This window comes from Thunnus albacares, chromosome 13 (assembly GCF_914725855.1).
Source record: "Thunnus albacares chromosome 13, fThuAlb1.1, whole genome shotgun sequence".
In the NCBI taxonomy this organism is placed as follows: domain Eukaryota; kingdom Metazoa; phylum Chordata; class Actinopteri; order Scombriformes; family Scombridae; genus Thunnus; species Thunnus albacares.
The window spans coordinates 15,295,623-15,320,682 of NC_058118.1; the positions used below are offsets into that span (position 1 = coordinate 15,295,623).

At 39.3% G+C, this 25,060-nt stretch overlaps 1 protein-coding gene across 2 annotated transcripts; it reads left to right on the top strand.

The window, feature by feature from the left end:
* The first annotated feature begins 1,164 nt into the window (after positions 1-1,164).
* On the top strand, positions 1,165-23,636 carry LOC122995278 (periostin-like). 2 transcript variants are annotated; one of them, XM_044370367.1, is made up of 23 exons: positions 1,165-1,455; positions 2,238-2,336; positions 8,412-8,476; positions 8,581-8,738; positions 8,811-8,975; positions 9,110-9,256; positions 9,505-9,646; positions 10,596-10,808; positions 10,920-11,054; positions 11,332-11,480; positions 11,925-12,061; positions 13,869-13,999; positions 14,155-14,285; positions 15,919-16,021; positions 16,110-16,177; positions 16,298-16,343; positions 16,429-16,464; positions 18,489-18,719; positions 18,823-18,855; positions 22,267-22,311; positions 22,532-22,618; positions 22,723-22,758; positions 23,042-23,636. In XM_044370367.1, exons 1-23 carry the CDS (start codon positions 1,337-1,339, stop codon positions 23,095-23,097), a joined length of 2,532 nt encoding a protein of 843 aa, XP_044226302.1. In that variant the 5' UTR covers positions 1,165-1,336; the 3' UTR covers positions 23,098-23,636. The 2 variants fall into 2 exon arrangements, with proteins under 2 accessions (XP_044226302.1, XP_044226304.1); XM_044370369.1 differs by lacking the exon at positions 22,267-22,311 and having other exon boundaries at positions 1,166-1,455.
* The last annotated feature ends 1,424 nt before the right edge of the window (positions 23,637-25,060 follow it).

Sequence of the window (25,060 nt, forward strand, 5' to 3'; positions counted from 1 at the left end):
ATCATTCAAAGAACAAAATATGCTTTATTCTGCTGATCAGGAAATATTTAATTATAATTTTTAAACACGAAAAACTCAGGTATATCTCACTGATCTCTGCTTTACTGTATATTTATAGCATTTATTGTAAAAGAAGTAAAACATGTATCTATACCTGCATGGCTACACGCTCTCTGTCATCATATGTGTGGAGCAAACTGTAAGATTTAGCTTTTAGAGTCTCAACCATCATGTCTCCAGTTTGGAAGAATACCTGTGCACATAAGTGCACAAGTCAAGACCATACATGATGGAGCCTGTTTCATGATGGATTTTGCCTTTGAAGCTGTATCAGATCTGGCTTTGACGTTGAAAGACGGAGACAGCTGTAGGGAAAAGCTGGGACTGGGAAAGAGTTGAGCCGATGAACAACGAACATGACAGCAGGAAGGATGAATGGAAAGGAGCCGAAGCACAAACGGGAGTTCAGAGGAGGAAAGGCTGGTGGATATGATGAATCACCTCATAAAAGTAATGAGTAGGAGAATGGTATCTCAGGGGATGGATGATAAAAAATACAGTCAGGCTTCTGTCAAACAAAGTGTAAACCTTTCATCCATACATTCATTACCACGGGTCTTTGAGTTTGATTTACAGACCTATTAAAAACCTCTCAGTCATTTTAATTCACATATATTGGTGCCAGTTGTCCCAAGGACACATTTTAGAGTGGTGCTTACACACTGAATATGAAATATTATGACATTTAATGAGTCATTATATATCTATATACCTTCACTTGTATTCACTTGTAATTCATGTGTTTTCCCCTTTCAAATGACCCAAACCTCTGTATTAAATGGACAACACAATATATTTTATATACTTATGAAGGACAGTCCACAGTTGGAAGACAAGCTGTCACTGCTGCATATTGAACAGTGTAAAAGTTTGAGTTATAGGGTGTCCTCGGTGTTCTGGGAAGGGATGGTGGTAAAGAAACTCATGAGAAATTTATGAGAAATTCATGTGAAACAACGTGAGGGAGGGAGAGACAATAAGCTCGTGCTCAAGTCAGAGCTGGAGGGAGGATTTTCACTAAAGAGAAGGGTGTGAGCAGGACGTAATGGTATGGAGGAGACAACGTGGGAGTAAAAGGGAGGTGGGTGGGTATGGCTGTGTGTTAGAGAGAGAGAGAGACTTGTTGGTATAAAAGCTCCCTCTCTCACGCACGCTCCCATATCCCCTGTGTATTTTTTAGGGGGGGTGTGCGGGTTTGTGTGTGTGTGCGTGTGTTTAAAAGACAAGAGGAGTGTGTTTGTGCCCTTGCAGAACAGAGGACTGGTAACACTCCAGGATGCATCAGCTGCTAGTAGTGACCTTGGTGCTGGTGGCACTCTGCTGTTTAGGGAGCGTGGATTCTTCTGCTTATGACAAGATAGTCACCCACAGCCGCATACGGGCCAGGAATGAAGGGTAAGGAGTCTGGGATGTGGGGGCCAGAGGGAGGAATAGAGGGATGGGAGGCTGTGTGAGAGGAGAGAGGGGTGACACATGACAAATTTGCTTTATTTAGTTTTTAATTTAGCAGATAATGACTTGTTCGCATTTGTGTGTAGATATAAGAACATAGATTGGATAATTGGTGACAGTCTGACAGATATGTAGTAATTGTGTCTGATTATATGTTCGTTTTATGTTTTAAGGTGGTTTTAAATCACATAGAGCACTAGATAATGATTTGAGAAACAGGTCAGCCACATTAATGAAAAATATTGATTTAAGCCATAATGGAAAATTCAATATTGTCTCTCACTTTCATTCGTTCTACTGTAAATAATGCGTCCAATTTAGTGAGATTAAATTGAGTATTTCATTTGATTTTAAATTAATGCTGAAAATAAGATCTATTTAAAAAAAAAACAGACAAAATAGCTTCATATCATTGGTTCTGTAAAACTAGTGGAATAACTCATTGTTAAGAAACACTGTTCTTTAGCATTATATCAATGATATTTTTTTTCTTTTACCTGCATATACCCCTCCCTTTTTCATAACTCCACTCAACAACCTTCACTTTTTTTACTCCTCATCTCATCGTTCTTGTCTCTTCCACTTACCTGCCTCTCTCCGCCTCCCCTCCTCCAAACACGTAAACTCCCACATCCTGCCCCTCCTGCCCTTCCTCCTCACACTGCTTCTCACTTTCATTGTCACTCCCACACCACTCTCCTCTCCTTCCCCCTCTCCTCTCACAGACCCAATGTGTGCGCTCTGCAGCAGGTCCTGGGGACCCAGAAGAAGTACTTCAGCACATGTAGGAACTGGTACAAAGGCTCCATCTGTGGCAAGAAAACGTAAGTCTTTACCAGTGGACTGAATGGATTGAATTACTCCATTTTATTTTATTTTTATTTGCACAAAACCCAACTGGTGTTGCCCAACTTATAAACCACTCCCAGCTTCCACACATCCTCCATTTAGACAGCGGTGAAATTACAGATGATTTTCAGTAGGCTCTGATAGTAACTCTTCTTGCAGGGGGGTCCAAGTGCCTGAAGTGCCTGTTTCAGTAAATTATTTCCTTAGACGGATTTGACCACCTTATTAACCTCAGCTGTGGCCTGGTTAAGTCTTAATTACGGTTCAAGCAGAAGAGTTCAGCTCTGTATAACCTACCCAGCTGTCTGGACCCTTAGGCTCTTTCAGTCTCAAGTCACCTGACCATAGAGCTGTCTCACTTTCTTCTCTAAACCCTCACAAACAAAGACAGTATTCATAAAGATGATGATAATTCAAATTATTATTTTTCTTACTGAATTTTAACATTTCAAATATTTTAAAGCTGTCTTTTTAAGGACTTTATTGGATTTCATAAACTTAGAAAGACAGAAGCTAAAGCATGTCATTCTTGTTTTTTATATCTTTAGCTAAACATACAAACATATATTTTTCCCTTTGCAACCGGATTTCACACTCACACATGACATCTCTATATATAGTATACGGTATAACTCTCTCTTTGTCCTCATCCACCTCCTCCCCTCCTCGCAAGTCTGGGCACGCTGTGTAGCCTGCAGGCCAGGGATTTGCTCTTTTGTGGGCCTGTTGATGCTGTAAACTCTGTTCAACAGTGATTGATGCCCAGTCTCCCCTCTGACACGTTTCAGGTGCTCAGGAAAAAGTCTGTCTATATACTTTTAGTGTTTGTGTGCATTTGGGCGAAACAGAGGATATATATATTACAGGTCTTGTTTCACCAGATAGGTTCTTGGCATGAGTTGTGGGTACTTGATTTTTACTGTATGTGTGTGCATGCGAGAGTGTGTGTCATACTGAGTTTTGAAATTAAATTATTCTTTAGTTTCGAGGCAAATTATCCTCTGAGTGAGCTGTAAAGAACTGCTGCTAAGTCCATTTTAATGGTGCTGGTTTAAGTGGTGAGTTTTGTGTCCAACAGCAGGAGTGATTGCTGTTTTAGAATTTAGTAATAATCTATAAAAATGTTTTTTGACAGTTGAAAATTGCCAAATTCAAAGACATTAAGAAGCCAAAAAAGAGTGAAGTGTGCATTTATGGGTTTGGATTTTTGGATTTCTGCAGGACATATAATATTAAAGGGCATGTTGTGAAAATGTAATATTATCTAGTGACATGGTGTGCAGTATGAGTAGATATTAGGTTTGAGTATATGGAATATAGCTGCCGATGCGTTGATGGAGTGTAAGGCTCAGCTGGAGCTGTCCTGCCTTGTAGGTGACTAAAGTGTAGAGGGAGACTAGGAAGAATTGCACACGCTTACTCTCTCTCCTACATACACATGCATATACATGCATGCATATACCTGCATGCACATACTAGAACATAAATGATGCACACACACACCTTCTCTTATCCATGTGATCAGGTGTAACACCTGCTGCTATGTTAGGATATGCCTGATAATGAGGAGAGAGAGGGAAAGTGGATTAAAGAGTGACTGAGTTCAGTTGTGAGTCATTTTCTCCCAAAGCGGGACAGTGATAGACAATACCGATATAATATTTCAAGGAACCACCCAGTAATTATGGAAAAAGACAAAATGATGGTACTATGAGTGTTGGCAGCAGGAGGGTAATCGAGGTTGCTAAGGTACTAAACACGTTTAATAGTTTGTGTCTCTTGGATTGAGGTGTAATAAAGATAGACAAGTCATCTTTAACAAATCCAACGAAACTGTTTCTTCACACGCATGTTTAACAAAGTTCATTAGGTTCAAATTAAACTGACAAACATGAGACATAAACCAAATTATTCAGCCAAAAGGTGTGATAGAAGTAAAGAGGGAATTTTATGAAATGAAAGCATGTTAAAGGTAAAATGTCTGCCTTCAGAAACTGACAAACAAAAATGAATTGCTGTTGTGACTTTTAGCATGCATATACACAAATTCATCAAATAAACTGTATGTGCATTCAAAGTAGGCCTTCAAATTTTCTGTCAGCAAGATTGTTTGTATGAGGACAGCAACTAAATTTGAACCAAATAAAAATTATTAAAATAACAATACAAAGAAAATACAACCAAAAAAGGACAAAACTTCAAAACGCTAGAAAAAATCTTGCTTCTCTCTCCTTCTGTCTCTGGTCACAGTGAGCACATTGTTCAGCGGCAGTGGAGGAAATCCACCCAGCTGTGGTTATGTCTGAGTTGGATTTGGTGTTGATGAGAGATTAGGAAAAGGTGTTTTAGTTTACAGTATTATGTCTATTTGGACGTTTCACTACTCACTCCAGGCTGTTGTAGAAACAAGCTTAAGTTTAAACACGCTTCAAGGGTGCAGCAGTTGACATAATACCTGCACTGAATCCCTTTTACAGTATTACACAGAAGTAATGAAGTTCTTGTCTATTCAACCTGCACTGTGTTCTACTAATTATCTATTCTGGAGTTAAATGATACCGTGGGGATTTCTTAATGGTTTATTTCCACAAAGTATTCTTGAAGTGAGCTGCTGGAGTTTCAGGTGGAAGCAATTTTCTTCAAATCAATGTGCTGTGGGTGACAGACACAACATGCAGGGACTAGCCCTTCAAATCAAACACCATAAATTAGTTTATTTGTTATTAAACAATAATACTATCAGAGAAGTGGTGAAGCTGTGTAGTCTTAATTTACTGTGAGTCCATTCCCATGTGTAAAGAAACGTTGGCACAGTATTCAGGAAGCCGCTGGCACAGAAGGGAAAAAAAACAAAAACTTGATGAGGTCACAAGAGAAACTGTTAATTGTTGATTACATAACAGGAAAAAAATTTAATGTTTTTTATCTGATGCTAGACAACTCCACCTAGTGTGTGTCAATGTGTGTGTGAGTGAACAGTATGTTTGTATTCGTACCCTGTGTTTGCACATCATCTGGAGGCCACATTGAGCTGGTTCATGTAGTGTCACTGCCAGAGGCCTGGCTCTGGTTCTGTCTCTGGTCTATAGTGCATCCATTATCCTGTCAGAACTCGGCCGGCGAGCAATGATTTCGTACCTTCCTGACAGCCGGCTGTGCATGGATATTTATGTATTTCAGAAGCATGGAATTATTGCTCTATAAGCAACACGGCTATGCGCATAAAAATAGCAAATCCACAACATTCAAACTCATCCCACACATTTACATAAACACACGCGTGTTGGTTAAAGTGGATTAGAAAGTTCCGCCAAAAAAAAAATGTGAGTCATTTTAGGGAGTAGAAGGGAGAAAGTGAGTGATGCTGCTTTTTGAATTGGGCTGTGAATGGGGTGATTTGCTCTTGCATAAAATATCACTACTGTTCATTTCTCAGAGGAAAGCAAACCGTTATTTGTTTTGGACTTGAATCTTGTAGAGTAAGGTCATAGAAACACTGTATTTCCATGGCAATACAGAAAGCAAGAAACCTTAAAACTCCCTCGAACAAACCTCTCTAAGCAAAGCACCTCTTTAGTAAACACACCAAAGTTCCAATTGGAACGTGTGATGTGCTTTGGGTTACACCCCAATTAAAGGTATTCCAGCATTCAGGAACTCCCTGGCTGTTTCTCAATGGACATGTTGACTCATCGCAAGTTTGTTAGCATCTTGGAAGATGTGTCTTTGGGCCAATCAAACATCTGCTTTGATTACTGTCCATGATTTTTAGTAGGAATTGACTCGTACCTAATGTGTTCCCCAATTAAATGTTATAGAATATTGACTTGTGGCTCACAGTGTCAGTCTTCTCGCTCCCCATCCTGTCATTCGTAACATTGTATGAAATGCAGCATCATTTCCTGTAAACTGTGTAGGTGATTGAGGATCATGGGTCAACTGTACAGCTACTTTGGCATGCTTAATGTTTGCAGGTCCTCTCAGCTTCCTGACAGGATGTTTCGACTTCTTTGAGTTCTGTTTTCACAGTTTTCCATAAGCAGTCCCTTCCACCTGAAATCACAATCTTCTAAATGGAGAAAAAAGTTCACTGTAAATTAGATTAATGGCAAAGAGAACTTGCAGGGGGAGCAACAGTCACCCCTGTCTGGTTTGCAGGTCAATATACTTACAGTATCAAGATGAATATAGAGTGCAGGATATATTGTAAAGCTCTGGTTTCCTCAGGAATGTGGTAGCCGTGTGTTTCCATAAAGAGACTATGCTGTTAGATTTTTCTAAATGTGACAGCCCATATAAGCGCTCCTTCACATATTTTATTCAACAGTAGTTTTGAAGATAGGGAACAAAATAGCTTGGAGCTTACTGATCTCTTATTGTTCATTGTTAATGCACAGCTTTTTGAGTTTGATTTTTCATTTTTTATTTTATTTTAGCAGGAAAAAACAGCACAGTGATGTAAAACCATTACCAGCTGTGGGCCTGACTCAGTTTAGAAACTGTTTTCCAGCAGGTTTCCTGCTGTCCCACAGTGAGGACAAAAGCAATGAAAAGAAAAAAAAATAATAATAAAAGTGAACAAGTTAGACAAAGAATATACTTCATATATGTGAAAATATACCTATCTTTAAGAGTGGATTGTCAATTAAAAAAAATACAACATTAAGTGCAGAATAACGGGAGTAAATGAATTTTACATGTATAGAGACAAGTTATACAGAACTCAGAGGGAACAATAAGGTTGACTATAGAGACGTTAGTGTTTACAATTTTGATTCAGAAGAAGGAAATACTTGTGTAAATATTTAAACTGTAAGAAGGAGGGAGAATTTCTAATGTGATGTGGGATTTTGTTCCCAATTTTTAGTGTATGAAAAGAAAAAAAAGGATCTTAAACCTTAGTTGTTGGTATGGGGTTCAGTTCATTTGTAACAGCTCTGGTTATTCTTCCAAGTCTTACGGAGTAACGTCTTGGCAAAATAGAACAAAGTAAAGAAGGGAGAAGGTGATAATATAGTTTATAGTACAAATTAATACCGCTAAGTACTGTATGATTATAAAAATTTAATGATTTAGATTGCAGAAATACTACACGGTGGTGTGTCCAAGGAGAAAATTTAAGATGACTTTTATAAGCTCTATGTAGAGTCTGGTTATTGGTTCAATAAGTTCTGAAGTAGTAAGAAACCAAACTGGAAGACAGTGAGACATTTTTGAAAGTATGACGGCATGAAGATATGTATTAAAAACAGAAAGTGTTAGATGTGGCCGGATCTGGCTGTAAACATATATTTTATTTTTCAATCCTTTTATTTGTCTCTGGATATGCTTTTCAAATGTTATTGATATTCTTTAAACAAAAATAGAGCTGGTAAGTTTCCTTTGTTTTCTGGGTTTATTGCTGTTGCATGAGATATTGGAAACGATGTTGGCTGGCTCGCTAAGTGTCTTGAGCTAGTCTTTGGAGTCGACTCCAGATTTTCTACGATTGGCCTGCTGGGAGTTATGCGCTCTCTGCCAGTTTTCTTGTGGAAACATTAAATGAATCGCTCTCATGTTAATGGTGTTTTTCTAGTCTTTCTTGTTCCTCTGTTTGACTTGCTTAGTTTTTTGATTTTTTTATTACACTGTCGTTGTGTCAGCTCTGACTTTCAAATGTGTTTTGCCCAATTATGGATTTCTAATTTGCTGAGTAAGATCCACTCTTTGTTGCTCTGCTGTCTCAAATGTCTTCACTGTTCTTAATCCAAGCTCCCATCATTCTCTCCCATCGCAACCTCCTGTAAAAGGTTGTTTTTTGTCCTCTCAGGTGTCAAATCTGTTTAGGCAATCTGGCAAAGCTCCTTTTTTCTCATCTTGCATTATATTCACCTCACATCTTGCTCTGGTTTTTCTTTTTTTCTTATTTTTCTGTTGCAAAAACAGCAAATCATAAATGTACATCTATCTGACTGTATGTCCTCCACAAACATTCAGATACATACGAATCGTTCTTTTTTACACCTGGATATAATTAATTTATGTTTGTTTGTTTGTTTGTTTTATTGCAGCATGGTTGTATATGAGTGCTGTCCTGGGTACATGAAGTTGGAGGGCATGAGAGGATGCCCTGCAGGTAGTAGGCTCACATCACAGTCCTCAGATGGACTTATAATATAATTCTCTGTACAGACTAGTCTGTTTCTGAGCATGAGCAGTTCTTCTGCTTTTCCCTCCTAGTGGCTTCTATTGACCATGTATATGGCACCCTGGGGCTCGTAAAGGCTACGACCACACAGCATTACTCTGACAGGTCCAAGCTGAGACAGGAAATTGAAGGCAAAGGCTCCTTCACCATGTTTGCACCTAGCAATGATGCCTGGAATCAGCTGGACAGTGTGAGTAGACAATAGGTAGACAATTACTCTTACACAGTTACTGCCCTTTAACTAATGCTGTGATTTCTCCAGTCTGTACGGTCTGCACTGGAGAGCAACGTGAACATCGAGCTGTACAACGCTCTTCACTTCCACATGGTGAACCGCCGTCTTCTGACGAAAGACATGAAGGACGGCATGACTGTCTCTTCCATGTACAATGACCTGGGGCTCTACATCAACCACTACTCGAATGGGGTCAGTTTATGCACAGTGTGAAAATGCACAGGATGAATGCAAGAATATGAAAACTGATTGAATAATGTCTATAAATGACTTTTTTTAACTCCACTGATTATCTTGGATTAATGTCAAATGTCCTCCCTGTGAAGATTGTGACAGTGAATTGTGCCAGGATCATCCATGGTAACCAGGTGGCCACAAACGGGGTGGTGCACGTTATTGACCGGGTGATCAGCGCTGTGGCCAACACCATCAAGGACGTCCTGGATGTCACTGATGACCTCTCCTCCTTCAATGTATGTAAGATGAACAGAGCTCTGAGCAGATCTCTGAAAAAATGGGTTACAACAAAAGTCAACATTATGGCTGACTAATATGCTTGGAGTGGAAACTGTGTAACAATTGAATTAGTATACTGTGGTATTATGAGCCCTCAGAAAGTATCAATTCAAACCCTAATGTTAACCATAACCTCTAGCAAATAATTTAGGTATCTATGACTGTATGTTTCATGTGAGATACACTGTCCTGTCTTGTTTACCAGGCTGCAGTGCTGGCATCTGGTATGATGGACAAGCTGGACCAGCCTGGCCACTATACTCTGTTTGCTCCCACTAATGAAGCCTTTGACAGACTGGGCCCAGGTTACCTGGAGCAGATCATGGGAGACAAGGCTGTTATTCAAGGTACATTTTGATACACATGAACCACATGTAATGATTTAAATTACTGGCATTACCATCATCTGGTTGATTTCGGTGTGCAGAGGCATTCAAATATTGTGTGTTTTATGTTTTGTTCATTTAACATTTAACATTTGACCTGAAGTTAAATTGATTTAGGTCAAATTAAAATTTAACTACTGAAACTATCTTCCAAACCCGTTATGGTAATAGCGTGACTAAACATAGCCAATAAAGAAAGAAAGGAATAGACATACATTCACACACACACACACACACACACACACACACACACACACACACACACATCCACAAACCACATAGTGAATGTGGGAAATTTATGTCTCCGCAGTGGCAGCTTATCTGCTTATTCACTGAGTCACAGGCCAGCCAGGAACGTCTGTTAATATGAAGCCGGTTTGCGGTGTACTCAGTGAGTGGCCTCCTCTGGGAACACAATATAACCACAGATAAATTCTCAGACACTTGGTAAACAGGCTTTGCTGACCAATCATGTTAGTACAGCTTCCAAAGTAAAGATTGGTATGGAGTCTTGAGCCCTATTTCTACAAGGGAAGATATGGGCCACAGAGTAATTTGGCTTGCAGTGTGGCACTGATTGCATTTGAATTTTTGTGGCTTTGGAAGCATGTTTCATGTCATAATTAAATCTGTTTGGCTTTGCTTCTGCCAGTTTTGCTTAGTTTTATGGTTGGACTCAGTCAGAGGTGTAATCCCATATCTAAATGTTAGCAGAGGTGCCTAAATATTTCTTGGAGGGCATAAGAAAGCTGAGAGTATATGTGTGTGTGTCCATGTGCATGTGTTTTGAGTAATGATCAGAACCATAAACCTCAGATTGCGTAATCATTTTACAAAAATAACTACAAGCAACCCACAAAGACTATTTCTCTATTTCCATTTCTCTCCCTCTCTCTCGCATACTCCTCAGCCCTGGTGAACTACCACTTGTTGAACAGTGTCCAGTGTGCAGAAGCAATCATGGCAGGGTCAGTGTATGAGACTGCAGAGGGCAGCACCATAGAGGTAGGCTGTGATGGAGACACTCTGACAGTCAACGGCATCAAGATGGTGCTGAAGAAGGACATAGTCACAACCAATGGTGTCATCCACCTCATCGACCAGGTCCTTATCCCTGACTCAGGTAAAACGAGTCAAATTATTATCCAAGTTCTCCTGTAGCACAGCTAAAATCATTTGGCTACGTTATTTTTCTGTGACCACTACCATGTCATGTTTATGTGATCCGTATCAGCCAAGGAAGTTATGGAGCTGGTGGGAAGTGGCCAGAGCACTTTCAGCGACATGGTGTCTGAACTGGGCTTAGCCGCTGCCATGGGTCCAAAGACAGAGTACACACTCCTTGCTCCTGTCAACACTGCCTTCACAAGTGAGTTGATGTACAAGCAAGTGTTTATGGACAGCAGAATGGCACAGTGATTTAGTAAAGTGACCTTGATAAAGACAGTGAAATGCTTTGCAGGATGTGAAAGAAAAGTCACATTTTGTCCTTCAAAGTTCAAAAATGTGCTACTGTAATTCATTTTTTACTTTTCTAAAGACTTTTTAAAGCACAAACATAAGAAAATATGACATCATTTATCAGAACTGCCATTTAATATAACCTGTTTCACTTTAAATCTCTAACTTTTCTCTGTGTTTGTCAGATGAGGTGATGTCAACAGACCAGAGCCTGCTGAGATTCATTTTAGAAAACCATATCTTGAAGCTGAAAGTTACACTGAGTGAGCTCTACAATGGACAGCAGCTGGAAACACTGGCTGGCAAACTGCTCAGAGTCTTCATTTACCGCAATGTGAGAACTATGCGTGTGTGTGTGTGTGTTTGTGTGTGTATTGTGTATTAGACAGTTAATCAGAGTCAGGAGGGAATAGAAATAAAAGATAAAAAAGAAATGATCGAAAGACAATGGAGAACGTTGGCTTCCATTTCAGAAATCTGAAAGCCATTACCAGGCTTTTACCAAGTGTTAACATGATTTTGCTGTCTTTCAATGGTAAACAAATGCAATAAAACAGCTAATTAGTCCAGCCGTTGGCAGATGAAGTGTGTATCTGCTCTTGTGGTTGACATATTAGATTCAGATGGGTTTAATTTCCTCACAGAAACTTCGTTTTGTTCCATTTGATCAAGTGCAATCAAACAGGACAGTGTGATAGTCTTCCTCGCATCAGCCAAATAGTTACCAGATTTTTACAGTGACTTTTAGACCTGTAACCATACTCCCTGAATGTTTTAGGCTGTGTGCATAGAAAATGCATGTATGGTGCGCGGCGGTAAGGAGGGACGCAATGGGGCCCTCCATGTTATGAAATCCCTCATCAAACCAGCTGAGAAAACAATCTACGAGCACCTGATTGCTGAAAAACGGTTCAAGTAAGAAATACTGACATCTTCTTATAAGTTATTTTTCTGCTGTAGTCATTATTACTTACATGTGATTGTACTTATTGTTTATTTGTTCATTTTAATATGCATATTTGCATTCCTGACTTTGAAGCACTTTGTATCATTTAGGGCTGTGGTCATCCAATGAAAATCTTGGTCGACTAAAATCATACATAATCTTCAACTAATCGATTAGTCGTGCAGGGGAGTGGGGGGGGTGTAATGGAACAGAGTGCACAGTAAACTCGGCAGCCACACATTTCTCTGTTCTGTATTTCTCTGTTTCATGTCTTCAGGTTATGCTAGCCCATTGTTGCTAACTTTGGAGCTAACCCCCTTTACTTTTCCAGCATTTAGAGAAACAACAGACGTGACTTTTTAGCATTTATTAACCGACACACTGTAGTCTGTACTGTACATTTACTGCCAGACTGACAACTTACTACTAACCTTTTCCTCTGCCCTGCTAGCATCCACCGTCACTTCTCTACCCCTCGCTCTTTCCCACTCGCTACGCAAACATACTCCTTAACGGAGCCATGCTACCAATAGTTTCCCAGGCAAAGACAGAGGTTGACTCATGTACTGGAACAGCGCTGGTCAGAGACTCCCAAACGCTATCAAATATTTTAAAAAATGTTTTTGGCCTTGCGGGGTTTCTCGTTGTGTCATTATGGAAAAACACCAATTCAGTAAAAGTTCAGTACATTTAGTAAACGTTGAGTACAGTTAGACCCAGCGGTCTCCATTAGGTCAAGCGAGTTCAAAGTTGTGAAAACAACGGGGGTGTTTTGAATACACCCCCGTTGTTACCCACAGGTAATTTGTTAGTCTGTACCTCCCACCGCAGGAAATAATGGATTACTCCTGGAAAGCTGTTGCTGTAGCACTTTTCTCCTCACGAAAATAACAGAGATTATTCAACCTATTTAGTCGTATATCAACCAACTAATCGACCAGTCGACCAGCAGACTACAGCCCTAGTATCATTAGCCTTTCTGCACCTTATTATGTGATTATCCACATTATATGATAGTATTGTGTGTATATATATATATCTGATGTGTGGAAAATGAGGTAGACACAGTATATACAGTACCTCAAAATCGAGAAACTGGGATTTTACATCACATAAGGGAAAGGGGTCAAGCAAAGTTTAAGTGCAACAATAATGAAGACACCCAGCCAGAGTCGACACCAATGAGATGAACAATATGTACTCACGTTTGATAGACCTCAGACTTCTCAGAGCTGTGGTGTGAGGAGAACCAGGGGAGACCTGTACATGTCGAGCGGCATCACTTTACCATATGCATTTCACATTTTCTGGCTATATATTTTGGCTGCAGGTTTCTAGGGGCTGCTAATGATGTAACTGAGGAAGCAGATGTGTGAATCAGTGGGACCACACAAGTACACGAGTCCTACGCTAATCCCAACCTAAATCCATATCATATCACATGCCAAAACCATAATCCCATCTAAAATGAGCATCGCACGCTACCATTTTTTTGTCCAAATGTGATATATTGTCTGGTCTTGTTATTTTCCTGTTGGGAAAAGTGTCGAATTGATGTCCTTACTGGCTGGAGTTTAAAGAAGAAATACTTAAAAACTAAAATTGGTTAATAATAATAATAATAATAATAATAATAATAATAATAATAATAATTTTCAACCCAGAAGTGTAATATCCGTTATGGATTTTACCCAGCACACTGCTCTTATTTCACTCCTACAATTGACAATGGGAGTTATTGATTTTCTTCACTTATTCAATTTCTGATTAATGCAGGATTTTCCTGTCCCTGATGGAGACTGCAGGTCTGATTGATCTGCTGAAGCAGGAAGGCTCCTACACAATCTTTGCACCAACAGACGATGCCTTTAATGGCCTCAGTGAGGAGGATTTGGCTCTGCTCAAAAGTTAGTACTCCATTCAAAATAACGCATATCCACATCCTTTCATGCATCTCCTTTTTGATTGGTGATCATTTTCAAGTTCATTTGTTAAAAGTGATATAATCATCATCTCATGTATAGTATGTGAATCATGTTTTGTCTTGTGTTGTCGTGGACAGGTGATGTGAATGCTTTGAGGACTATTCTGCTGTACCACATCAGTAACGGTGTCTTCATCAATGGCGGACTGGAAGGAGGAGTTACCAATTTGCTAAAGACAGTCCAGGGCAACAACATACAAGTTCTGTCTGTACGTACACCATCAGCCATTGCGTGTGTGTGTGTGTGTGTGTGTGTGTGTGTGTGTTTTTGTGTCTTGAAAATCAAAGAGACAGGACTGATCATGATTCAAGAATCTTACCATATTTTGCAGTTATTGAAAAGTCAAGAGGAGATAAATGCAAAATCAGTACATCGAATTCAACTCAAGACGTGTTGCATTTTGAATACGATGTGCGACCATGAGTTTACTCCGCAAACTAGTTAGAGAAAATGTTCATTATCTCGAGGTCAAAAGGCATTCTGCCAAGTGTATGCCAATTGAAGAAGCAGAGAAGACAATAAGGCAGCATATTTGTATTATGTAATTCATTTTTAAAGTTGAGATGAAATGAAAAATGCCTTTTTAACTCTTTTAGACCACATCCCCAGTCATATTGTGCACCTCTTTAAAAATATGTGCCAAAAAAAAAATCAATTCTCTTGGTATTCTTATATCAAAATCCAATCATGTTTTCTTCCTGTAAAACAAAATGTGACATGTGCTTACGTAGGCTTGAACCAACCAATTTCAACCAATAATATCATGACGCCCACCCATCATCAATCTTCAACTTTTAGTGGCACAGAGCTCAGATTATGACATGCCCACTTTTCAACGTTCAAATCAAATTCCTCCCAATGTTATGTCCCGCCTGTCTATCCTGTTTCCACACAGAAATACGTCATGATACATAAGATAGATACTCTCGAAATGCCGTTTTATCTGGACTTTAAATGAACTCAGCATCCTTTTCTGAGAGCCTCCATTGTAAGACGTTAACACAATCTTTCCCCACATTCTCATTTAAACAATAGCATCAAGGAGTCAGTGCTAATCCATTACATCAAAGCTTGATATCTCTGGAAAAATGCCAGCAGTAATAAAACCTGGCTTCCTGTCATTTCCATCAACGCCCAGTCTCCCACCTCCCGCTCCAACACCCCTCTGTCAGTAACTTCTCTAACCATTTTTCTCTGTCTTACTCTTACTCGTCAGTCTTCGAATCAGCTTTATCATCATTTCACCCATTACCCATTACCTCAATTTTGCCCACCCTCTCTCTACTATTGTGCTATCAGGTTATCAGTCAGTGTCTTGTATCAGGCCTACAGGACTTCCTTAACGGACACAGGAAAGCTTGTTTGAGATAATAAACCAACAGGAAAGCAGACTGTTCAGGCCTCAATCTGCTAAAAAAAAAAAAAAAAAAAAAAAAAAAAAAACAAGGAGACAGTGATTCATTGAAAATGTGATTAGATTTTTAAAATCTGGATTGTGATGTACGTAGCTCAATTTGATGGGTGAGAGATGGAGAGAGAAGAAAGGAAACCTATCCCTTACTTACTCAGCATGTCCGCCTCCAGTCACCTCCAGAGACAATTTAATTGCAGGAAATTAATCATGAATGGAATTTCCAGATTTCACTTCCAACAATGGAGCACATCGCCTGGGATTCCTATTAAGTAATGTCTGAGGTAGTGTAATAATTATAATAATTTTCTATGTTCACTGTTTTTTTTTTTTTAGGCAGCAGTTGGCATACTGTAACTCACAAAATAAGATTGTATTAGTTGCCTTGAAAAGTAGATATACATTCAGTGTTTTTTTCTGTTTTTCCAAGGTAAACAACTCTATTCATGTCAACTCTGTGGATGTGCCGGACAGCGACCTGATGGCAACAAATGGCGTGATCCATGTGGTGAAGAATGTTCTCTATCCTGGGGGTATGAACAGCACACATTACCATATATCCATGTAATGTGCACTCTGTGCTGCGATGCTTTTTTTTTTGATGATGCATATTGTTTACAGACCTTCCTGTGGGCAGCCAGGACCTCCTGTTCATCCTGAAGAAACTGATTAAGTACATTCAGATAAAGGTATGGAGAGAGAAAACACATATGTATGAATATGTGCAAGTCAAAGAGAATATTTAATTGTCTTGTGTGTCTTTTGCATCATATGATCCTCATATTGTGTTATGTTTTTTTATTCTGTAGTTTGTTTCTGGATTTTCTTACACTGAGATCCCACTCACCTTCATCAGTAAGTTACTGTAATGCCACTATACTATTAGATGTAAATATTATTGCATCTACAACAACTTAAAACTAATTTTATTACTTCACAGAGAAGACCATCACAACTACACATTATATTGAAACAGGTAAGACCACTATTATTAACTTGATTAAGAGACATTGTCAATGAATGGAGTTCTCATTAGTGGTGATGATAAGGGATGACTGCGTCTTAAACCTAACTAATGTTCTTTAATCAAAAATGAGGCAGTGCTCTTTCAGTGAAATCAAACCTGCAGCCACATGCATAAAACATGTATATCATCGCTCCATTCAGGCCTCTCCCATAGTCTTTCTTCTTTGTTCCTCTGATTATCCACTCCCACTGCTGCTTTAGTCCACTTGGACCTCTTGGCATATTTAATCAGGTCCTTTAGGAATGCGGTAATTAGCCTGTCAAACCATAGAAGACTCTTGGATGTTGTTCATTCAGTTGGGCTCGGTCCAGTGCGCTTGGCTAGATGTATTGGGTAACATAGGAGAGATGAAGTTCAAAGGTGATTAAACACATTAGATGGACTATAGAGCTGAGGGTCAGGACCTCCAGGGGTTGCAATTTTATGCTATAATTTCATGGAAATACAAATGTTATATTTGATAAAACTATTAAGAATTTTATTCTCTACTATGTTTGGCATTTTGTAAATAGTCTCTATGCCCTCGTCATTTCCTCAAATGAAAGAATGTATGAGTGAAAAGAAAAAATCAATCTGCTTTAGTCAGTTATGATGGCACTCACAAGTAAGCATTGTTTTGTTTTATGGGTCTGCAAGCCACAAGGTTTACTACTACTCAGGAAAATCTGTCCACATCTTTTTTAAAGAGAGACAAAAAAAGGGAGAAAAGACAGATTTACAGAGAAACTGAGGGTAGCAGCAGATGTTTAATGCACCATTTATTATGCAATTTTTCATGAGATTTAGTGGCTAGAAGTTCTAAAAGTACAAATGTGATAAATGATATGATAACCTGCATGGTGCAGCTCCTAGAATGTGATTGAAGAGTTTAAGTCCCTGAATAGGAAGAGTGCCTCATCGTTGTAAAACAAACAAACTATTTCTTAAGAGTCTTAAATGGAAATAGCACTGACTTAAATGGCAAGAAGTTGATTTACAGGACTTTAAGAAGAAATAAAACCTGTGAATGAATTATAAATTACACATGCGGTCATGAAACCATGACAGAATACACACTCACTTTTTACACACACACACACACACACATAAATAAAAATTATATTATCTTTACCATTTATGTTATGCTGGAATAATTTATCATGCATATCATGAATCTATGTAGTAGTGTAGTAGCATATCCTCACAAGGCAAAGAAGCTAGGGCATTAAGCATAAATTACCATACCAAAATCTCTAATTTACTTTATGGGCTTTGAAAGACAGATGTGAGTCTGGCTCTGATTATGGGACCAGGCCACATACCAAGGGACCTTAGGCCAAAGATTAGACGCACTCTGATACAAACACACATCTGTCAGCTTTCATCTTTTTATGGCTCATATAAATACTGTCACACAAAAAAATCATCGCTCAGAAGCAGAAAATATAAAAGAGGCTGAAGAATGTCCCTGGCTGAAGTTTCTATTGAAGCTGATTCAAAAGTGGATTTGTAAGGTTTTACGGAGATACTGTATCTTTGAGTTCTCAGCCCCAGATGGGAATTTATTGACTGGGTTCCAATCCTGTAGAGAGAGGGATTAGGTAAAGGTAACGTGTGGCATTTTCTCTTTTGATATCATTTTCAAACTAGTAGTCAAGATTCTTCACCAAAACTTGTGTTTTATAAACTTGTCAGACAGAGTGTAATGCAATGCTTCAAAATCAGCAAAGAGGAGAAAATTTAATATGTCCATAGAGAGCAGCTCACTGGATGATGGAGCGAGACAGCAGCGATTATTAGTCTCCCTAGTTTCAGTGATGTAATCTTATATCCTTCACACATCAGCCTCTATTTGTCCTGCATGCTTTGTTTCACAATTTCACAAACTGTACCTCCAGCCTCCTTTTCACTCATAATAGAGAATATGTGGTTTTAAAGAAATTTTCCCAATATATTTCTTAAGGGATGCTCATGTTACCTCTCCCTCTCCACAGTCCCTGATCTGACAAAGGTGATCAAAGTCATTGGAGAAGACCCATCTGTCACCACAGTTACCAAGGTCATTGAGTCGGACCCAGTCATTACCAAGGTAACCAGGGTCATCGGAAGAGAGCCTTCTGTCACCACATTGACCAAGGTCATCGAGGGAGAGCCTTCTGTCACCAAAGTGACCAGGGTTATTGAAGGAGAGCCTTCCATAACCAAAGTCACAAGAGTTATCGAGGGTAAGTGCCTGAACACTCTTAGATCGTTTAAATCATTCATATTTTTAGTGCAAATTATCAATTAGATGATAAAATTTGACATAATATCTTCTATTTATTGCAGGTGGAGTGCTTGACACAGATGAAAAGATTGCAGGTCAGTTTCTCTTTGCACATTTGCTCCTTTGAAGGGCATGGTAGTTAGTAGAGCTTTGGTGCATCTTCTAACAGCTCTAATGCATCCAAATGCATCCGTGCTCTTGTTGACCACAGTTAACTGAGCATCACCATCTAATGTGAATTTCATTTCACATTACATTTCACTTTTCCTTGGTGATCATCAGTTAAGTCATCAGACATATCGTTTTCATGGTGTGCACCTTTTGTGTCATTTATGGTTGTTTTGTGGATTTTTTATATTAAATTGTAAATCAAAATTTCACATTTGATAATGTTAGACATGTTTCACTAACTATCTGCTCTTAGTGGAATATATTCCTCAGCAATTATGACTATTGTAAAATCTGCCAAAAGTGAAATCAAGTTTTCAGGTCCACTCGTCAATAATGAAATTTAGCATCATTAGCATGTTATTATACAGTATCCTGCTAAAATTTTCATTTGCTTACTTGAAAAGTATTTCCATTTTTGCATTTTCACAGAACTGTATTTTGTGTACCATTACAAAACACAACTGATCAGTTCCTTTTTTGTATTGAGGGAACTGTCAGAAGCTCTTGGAGCTATCTAATGATCTAAGCACTCTATCCACATTTAACAATCATATAAGCAACTCATCAATCATATAAGCGACCCAAATACAGGCCAAGCAATTTGGAAGAAACTTCTTTATTAAAGAATCACAGGCAAAAAGCAACACTGGCTAACCGGAACAAAACAGAACACAGAAAGAGACAGCACAAACAGAACAGAACCAGAACAAAGGAACTAACAAAGACTGAACTGAAAACCAGAGCTAAAATACAGACTGAACTAATGAGGGAATAGGGAATAGGTGACTAGACACAAGGGCAGGCTGGGAGTTGATTGACTGGGGAAGACACTGGGAGTAGGGCAGGGCTGATGAGTGATACAGGGCAGGTGTGACGGGAAAGTGTGGAGAGAAAAGCAGAAAAGAGACAGACACGCCCACACCACACACCCAGAGACAGACTGGGAGGCAGAGAAAAAAACACCAGGAACTCATACATGCAGGGCCATGCTGGAGGTTGGCAGCGAACGCGGAGGCCATGAAGGCCATGTGGGCAGCTGGAGATCTGACTTGGCATCAGCGAAGATGGCTGACTGATGATCTGGGAGGTCTGGCTGTGGGTCAGCTGAGACTATTAACTGGAGGTCTGGAAGGTCTAGAAGGCTGGCAGGTTGTTGGCTGGTGTGCTGGGCAATGGAGACCATGGGGAGCTGGGCCCCTGGGAGGGTAGCAGACTGTGAAGGCGGAGATACAGGGGATGCTGCAGACTCTGGAAGCAGAGCCACAGGGGATTCAGGAAATGGAAAATTAGCCTCCTTAGGAAAGATGGAATCAGGCGAATTTGGCAGCAAAATGCAACAGCTAAACAGGAAACCAAGGACCAGGGACTCCATAACTTTAGGCAGGCAGGACAGGACCATTGCAGCTCAGAAACAGGGGTCTGGTGCAGCTCAGAAACAGGGGGCTGTTGCAGCTCAGAAACAGGAGATTGCCGTGGCCCAGGAACAAGAGTCGTAAAAGTCGTAAAGAGTAGCAGGAAATGGACCCAAATGCAATGAATAATTCTTTATTAAAGAATTGCAGACAAAAAACAAAGCAAAACAAAACAGAATGCAGAATGAGACCCCACAAACAGAACAGAACCAGAAGGATCCAACAAAGACTGCACTAAATATCAGTTCAAAATATAAACTGAACTAATGAGGGAATGTGGATAAGGTGACTAGACACAAAGGCAGTCTGGGAGTTGATTGGCATTATGCAGGGCAGGTGTGAAGGGAAAGTATGGAGGGAAAAGCAGAGCAGAGACAGACATGCCCACACCACACACCCAGAGACAGACTGGGATGCAGGCAAAAAACACCAGGAAGTCATAGAAAACAGATGAACAGATGAACAGATGAAATAAAGACAACCAAAGTAATATCATGTCAGATAGTCTTTCCAAAGTCCAACTCAAAATAAGCCCTCTCTCACAAAGTCCAGTCCAATGAAACAAGGGGAAAATCTGAGGGTCTCTGGTGGACTGGTGGAGACAGAATCATGACATAAAGTCACTAGGATACAGCTATTTCTTTATCTCTAAGTCTCACCGTTTTGCTTGACACTGGTGGTCCAAGGGCAAAACAAAAACCCAGATGATTTATGTCCTGCGCTGCATCGTTGCGGTCATACAACAAGTTCTATGTCTGTAACTGCCTGAGCCTGTTTTTTGTGTTTGTCAACTTCTTTATTAGTTTTGGCTCATAAAATGAAGCATCTACATCCAAATTGACAAAAACAACACAGAAAATCTATTAAATTGAACTGGTTCATTTTTATGGAGTCAGAAGTCTCAGAAGTTTCACTATAAGCAGGGCTAATGCCCACTAAAAGCAGCAGCTGTTCAGGTAAATTTAAAGTTTCACAAGTTAGTACCAGCACAACCAATCACTCATGAATCTGCCAAGTCATCCTTAAAAAACTATTATTATGATTACACTTATTGCTCTAATTTCTCTTTCTGAAGAGTCACATTTTAAGTTACCTATATTTTCATCACAGTCAGGCTAATGAAGAGGACCAAGGACAGAAAAACAGTGCCAATAAATGTTTAATAGCTGGAGCAGTTACAGTATGTCACTTCCTGGCCACTGTAATGTTTGGGGGGAATCAGAAATCATCTGTAATAACAATAATGGAGAGCCAGATATGTTTTACACAGACAACACTGGTGAACACTGTTTCTCGGGATCGGATAGCATAATACGAAAAGTTTTGGATGTCCTCCATTCAAAATATCCCAAGCTCATTCTGGTTTATGGTGTTTGTGCAGGCACAGTAATGATGCTGCAGAGGAAGGAATTGGATTTTTCCAGTCTTTCTTATGATTAGGCTTACGTAACTACATAACAGAAACCAAGATTTTGGTACATGTTCTTCTACAGCTCATAGTGCACCATGATTTGGATGTCTGTCAATCTCCCTACTTCCATCTTGCTCTTTTCTCTTACTCAAGAATCCCATCACTTCTCATTACTCTGTCTGATAGCTGTGGTATGTATGTGTCAGTGGCGTGCAGTGTGCAAATAGTCTGCTTCACTGGTGTCTTGCAGCTTAGTTTGCGGGCTGAGAAAAAGAATTTGCTCTCTTTTTCCTGAGTTGAGTGCACCCATGCACACCTGTACTTCGCACCCTGTGCATTTGTGTGCGAGTGTGTGTTCATAAATACTGCACATCTGTGCTTAACTTTGTGTTGGCGGTGGCGGAGGAGGAGGTTTTCACGGGGTGTATGTACCTGTCAGTCTGTCCGTCTGTCAGTACAGTTGCTAAGTCGTTACATGACTTTCAACCCCCTTCTCCGCTGCCCGTCTGAAGGTGGAGCCAGGTTCACCACGGCGAACGAGCCTCATATCATTGAGGGTAGGGTCTCCTTACATGAAATTTTTTTCACAAAAAAGTTGTGTGTTTTCCTCCTTGAAATGATCACATTTGCCAATATATTTTCTTCATATGCAAGATAAGTGGTCAGTCCAAGGTGGAAAAGAGAATGTGATGCATTTTTAACTCCGTACATGATATTGTATGTGAGGGACAAATTGCTCTGCGTCGTAGATCTAATGGTTTTGTTTTGAATATTCAGGCCCAGACTTCTCAAAGATCACCACCATCCATGGCAACCCAAATTTGATCGATGAGGAATCACAGAGAATTGCCAAAATCATTCAAGGTGAATACACATAACTGCAGATTTGCATAGATATACTACTAGTACTTGCATGTCGGTGTGTGCTCATGTGCAGTGATTGACTGAGTCCTCTCTTCATTTCACAGGAGGAGGTAAATTCGCTGCTGCCAGGAAAGCTCCAGGTAAGAGTACAGTTATTTGATGACACATGTATCAACATCAATGTTGGACTGAACTAAAACAGAGTTTGCCAAAAACCATATAATCACTGCTGGAATCACACTCTAACCACAAATCCATTGTTGGATTTTCCTTTTGTGTTCCCTTTTTTTTCTTTCCATTATCTACCTGTGAGTGCTTCCACCTATTCTTCACATGCCTCGGATCTTTCCTCCCTGACATGTTTTCTTTTGTTTTTATATACATTCACACATCTGATTCTCTTCATGAACTCTCTTTTTACAGCTGGAATGAGGAGGAGGGTAAAGAAGGTCAAGCGTCACCACAAGCCAAGGCAGTGAATCCAACAGAGAGAAAAAACCTTCGGACTCACCGCAGAGACTGAATGCATCCCCAGTGCTCCTGGTCGAGTGCTGGAGGACTGAAAAAACTGTGCACCAATAGGGTGAAATTACATCAATCTAGCTATTTCTTTGTCTAAACCAGCAATACAAATGATTGTTTACTATTTCATCTGGACCTGTATGTGATAGGCATGATGTGTAATAGCAATGCAATGAAAGTAGAATACCCTTCATGTAAGTAATGTAAGTAAGCAAGGGAAATATGAATATTTGCTGTGGGATAGATGGGGTAAAAGGTGAGATATATTCTACCACTGACATTTTTTTTTTAATGATTTCTGCTTTTTTTATCATGTCACTTTGTAAACAGATGGCTTGGGAAGATTTTTGTATGCTTTTTATGGTGCTCGCATTCTGTACAACAGATGCATTTTAATGAATACGAAAGACAAAAGAAACTGTTTTGCTACTATTAGATGCTGTACTGTACCACTGTAAATTATCACATGGTAATTAAAAAATACAATGAATTTTTATTCAGTTTTCAGTCATTTTTTACAACTTCCATGACTTCTTTGTTGTATTTACATGAAAATGACTTCATCTTTTGTCTCATTTTTTATATATATATTTATTTATTATATTATTTATTATTTATATTTATATTTATATACATATGAACATGCTAATAGTAAAGATAAACATCAGTATCTGGCAGCAAGAGACTCCTTTAATTTATCTCAAATCTACATCATGTCATGTAATTTAGCAACACAAAAGGGCGGCTGTGTCTCAGGAGGTAGAGTCGGTTGTCCACTAATCGGAATATCGGTCGACGTGTCCTTGGGCAAGATACTTAACCCCAAATTGCTCCTGATGGCTGTGCCATCAGTGTGTGAATCTGTGGGAATGGTTAGATTTCCTCTGATGGGTTGGGACCTTGCATGGTAGCCTCTGTAGTCATTCAGCGTGTGAATGGATGAATGTGATTAGTAGTGTAAAAGCGCTTTGAGTGGTTGGAAGTCTAGAAAGGCGCTATACAAGTATAGCCCATTTACCAAAAGCAAATGAGGATAAAGCTTCAAATGAGATTGAAAGTCCCACCATCACCAGTGTCTTTCTAAAACCCCAAAGTTTTAATTCCATATGAATCCTATTGTAAATCAAAGCTCAATTCAGAACACAATCCAGTTTACAGAGAATACTGTATACAATATTTTGGGAGTCTGCAATTTATTTAGATGATTTAGATGTTTGAACATATAGTGTTTTTCTCTGATTTATATTTATATTTTTTATCTCTTAAATTACATTATTCTCTCACATTATCTAAGGTGTTAGCACATTGTTAACTTAAGGATATACTAGCCACAGTTTATTGTTATTACCTCGTGGTTTTCTGACCATATATTGTACATATAGTGCAGAGGAGCATGGGAACATTTACACAACCATATTTGTGTTTGTGCCTCTTTCTTAATCACTCCTTGACAATGTATGGAGTTGCTGCTATTTAAACAACACCGATTCTCTATTTACCCTTAAAAATCTCTCATTGACTTGGGACAGCCAGCAAAAAGGACCTGATGAATGTATGTAGCTCAGCATTTGAATCATATGAATTTCATCTGACAAAGTTTTCAGGTGATTTAATTTTGATTTGTCTTTTGCATTGGCTTATTAAAGGCTATCTGCATGTTGACAATATGTACACAAACACTAGACCAAAACTAATGATTATGCAATGCCCTATTTTGCTGTAACACATGCACATGTGATATTACACAAGTGTGCATGTATCGGACTTGACATTTTCCTGGAATATACTTTTCCCCTGAGAAGCAAACAAACGTGGGACAGTGGGCTTCAAATGATGAGATAGTTCTCAGTGTAGCTCTGTTGCAACATCATTAAAATGATCCATGGCAACATGTCCAGGGCAGCAGCAGCAGAGTGGAGT

Coding starts and splice junctions, on each gene's coding strand:
- LOC122995278 (XM_044370367.1), top strand. CDS start 1,337: ATGCATCAGCTGCTAGTAGTGACCTTGGTGCTGGTGGCACTCTGCTGT. Junction 1,456..2,237: donor ATACGGGCCAGGAATGAAGG/GTAAGGAGTCTG, acceptor CTCCTCTCACAG/ACCCAATGTGTGCGCTCTGC. Junction 8,739..8,810: donor CCTGGAATCAGCTGGACAGT/GTGAGTAGACAA, acceptor TGATTTCTCCAG/TCTGTACGGTCTGCACTGGA.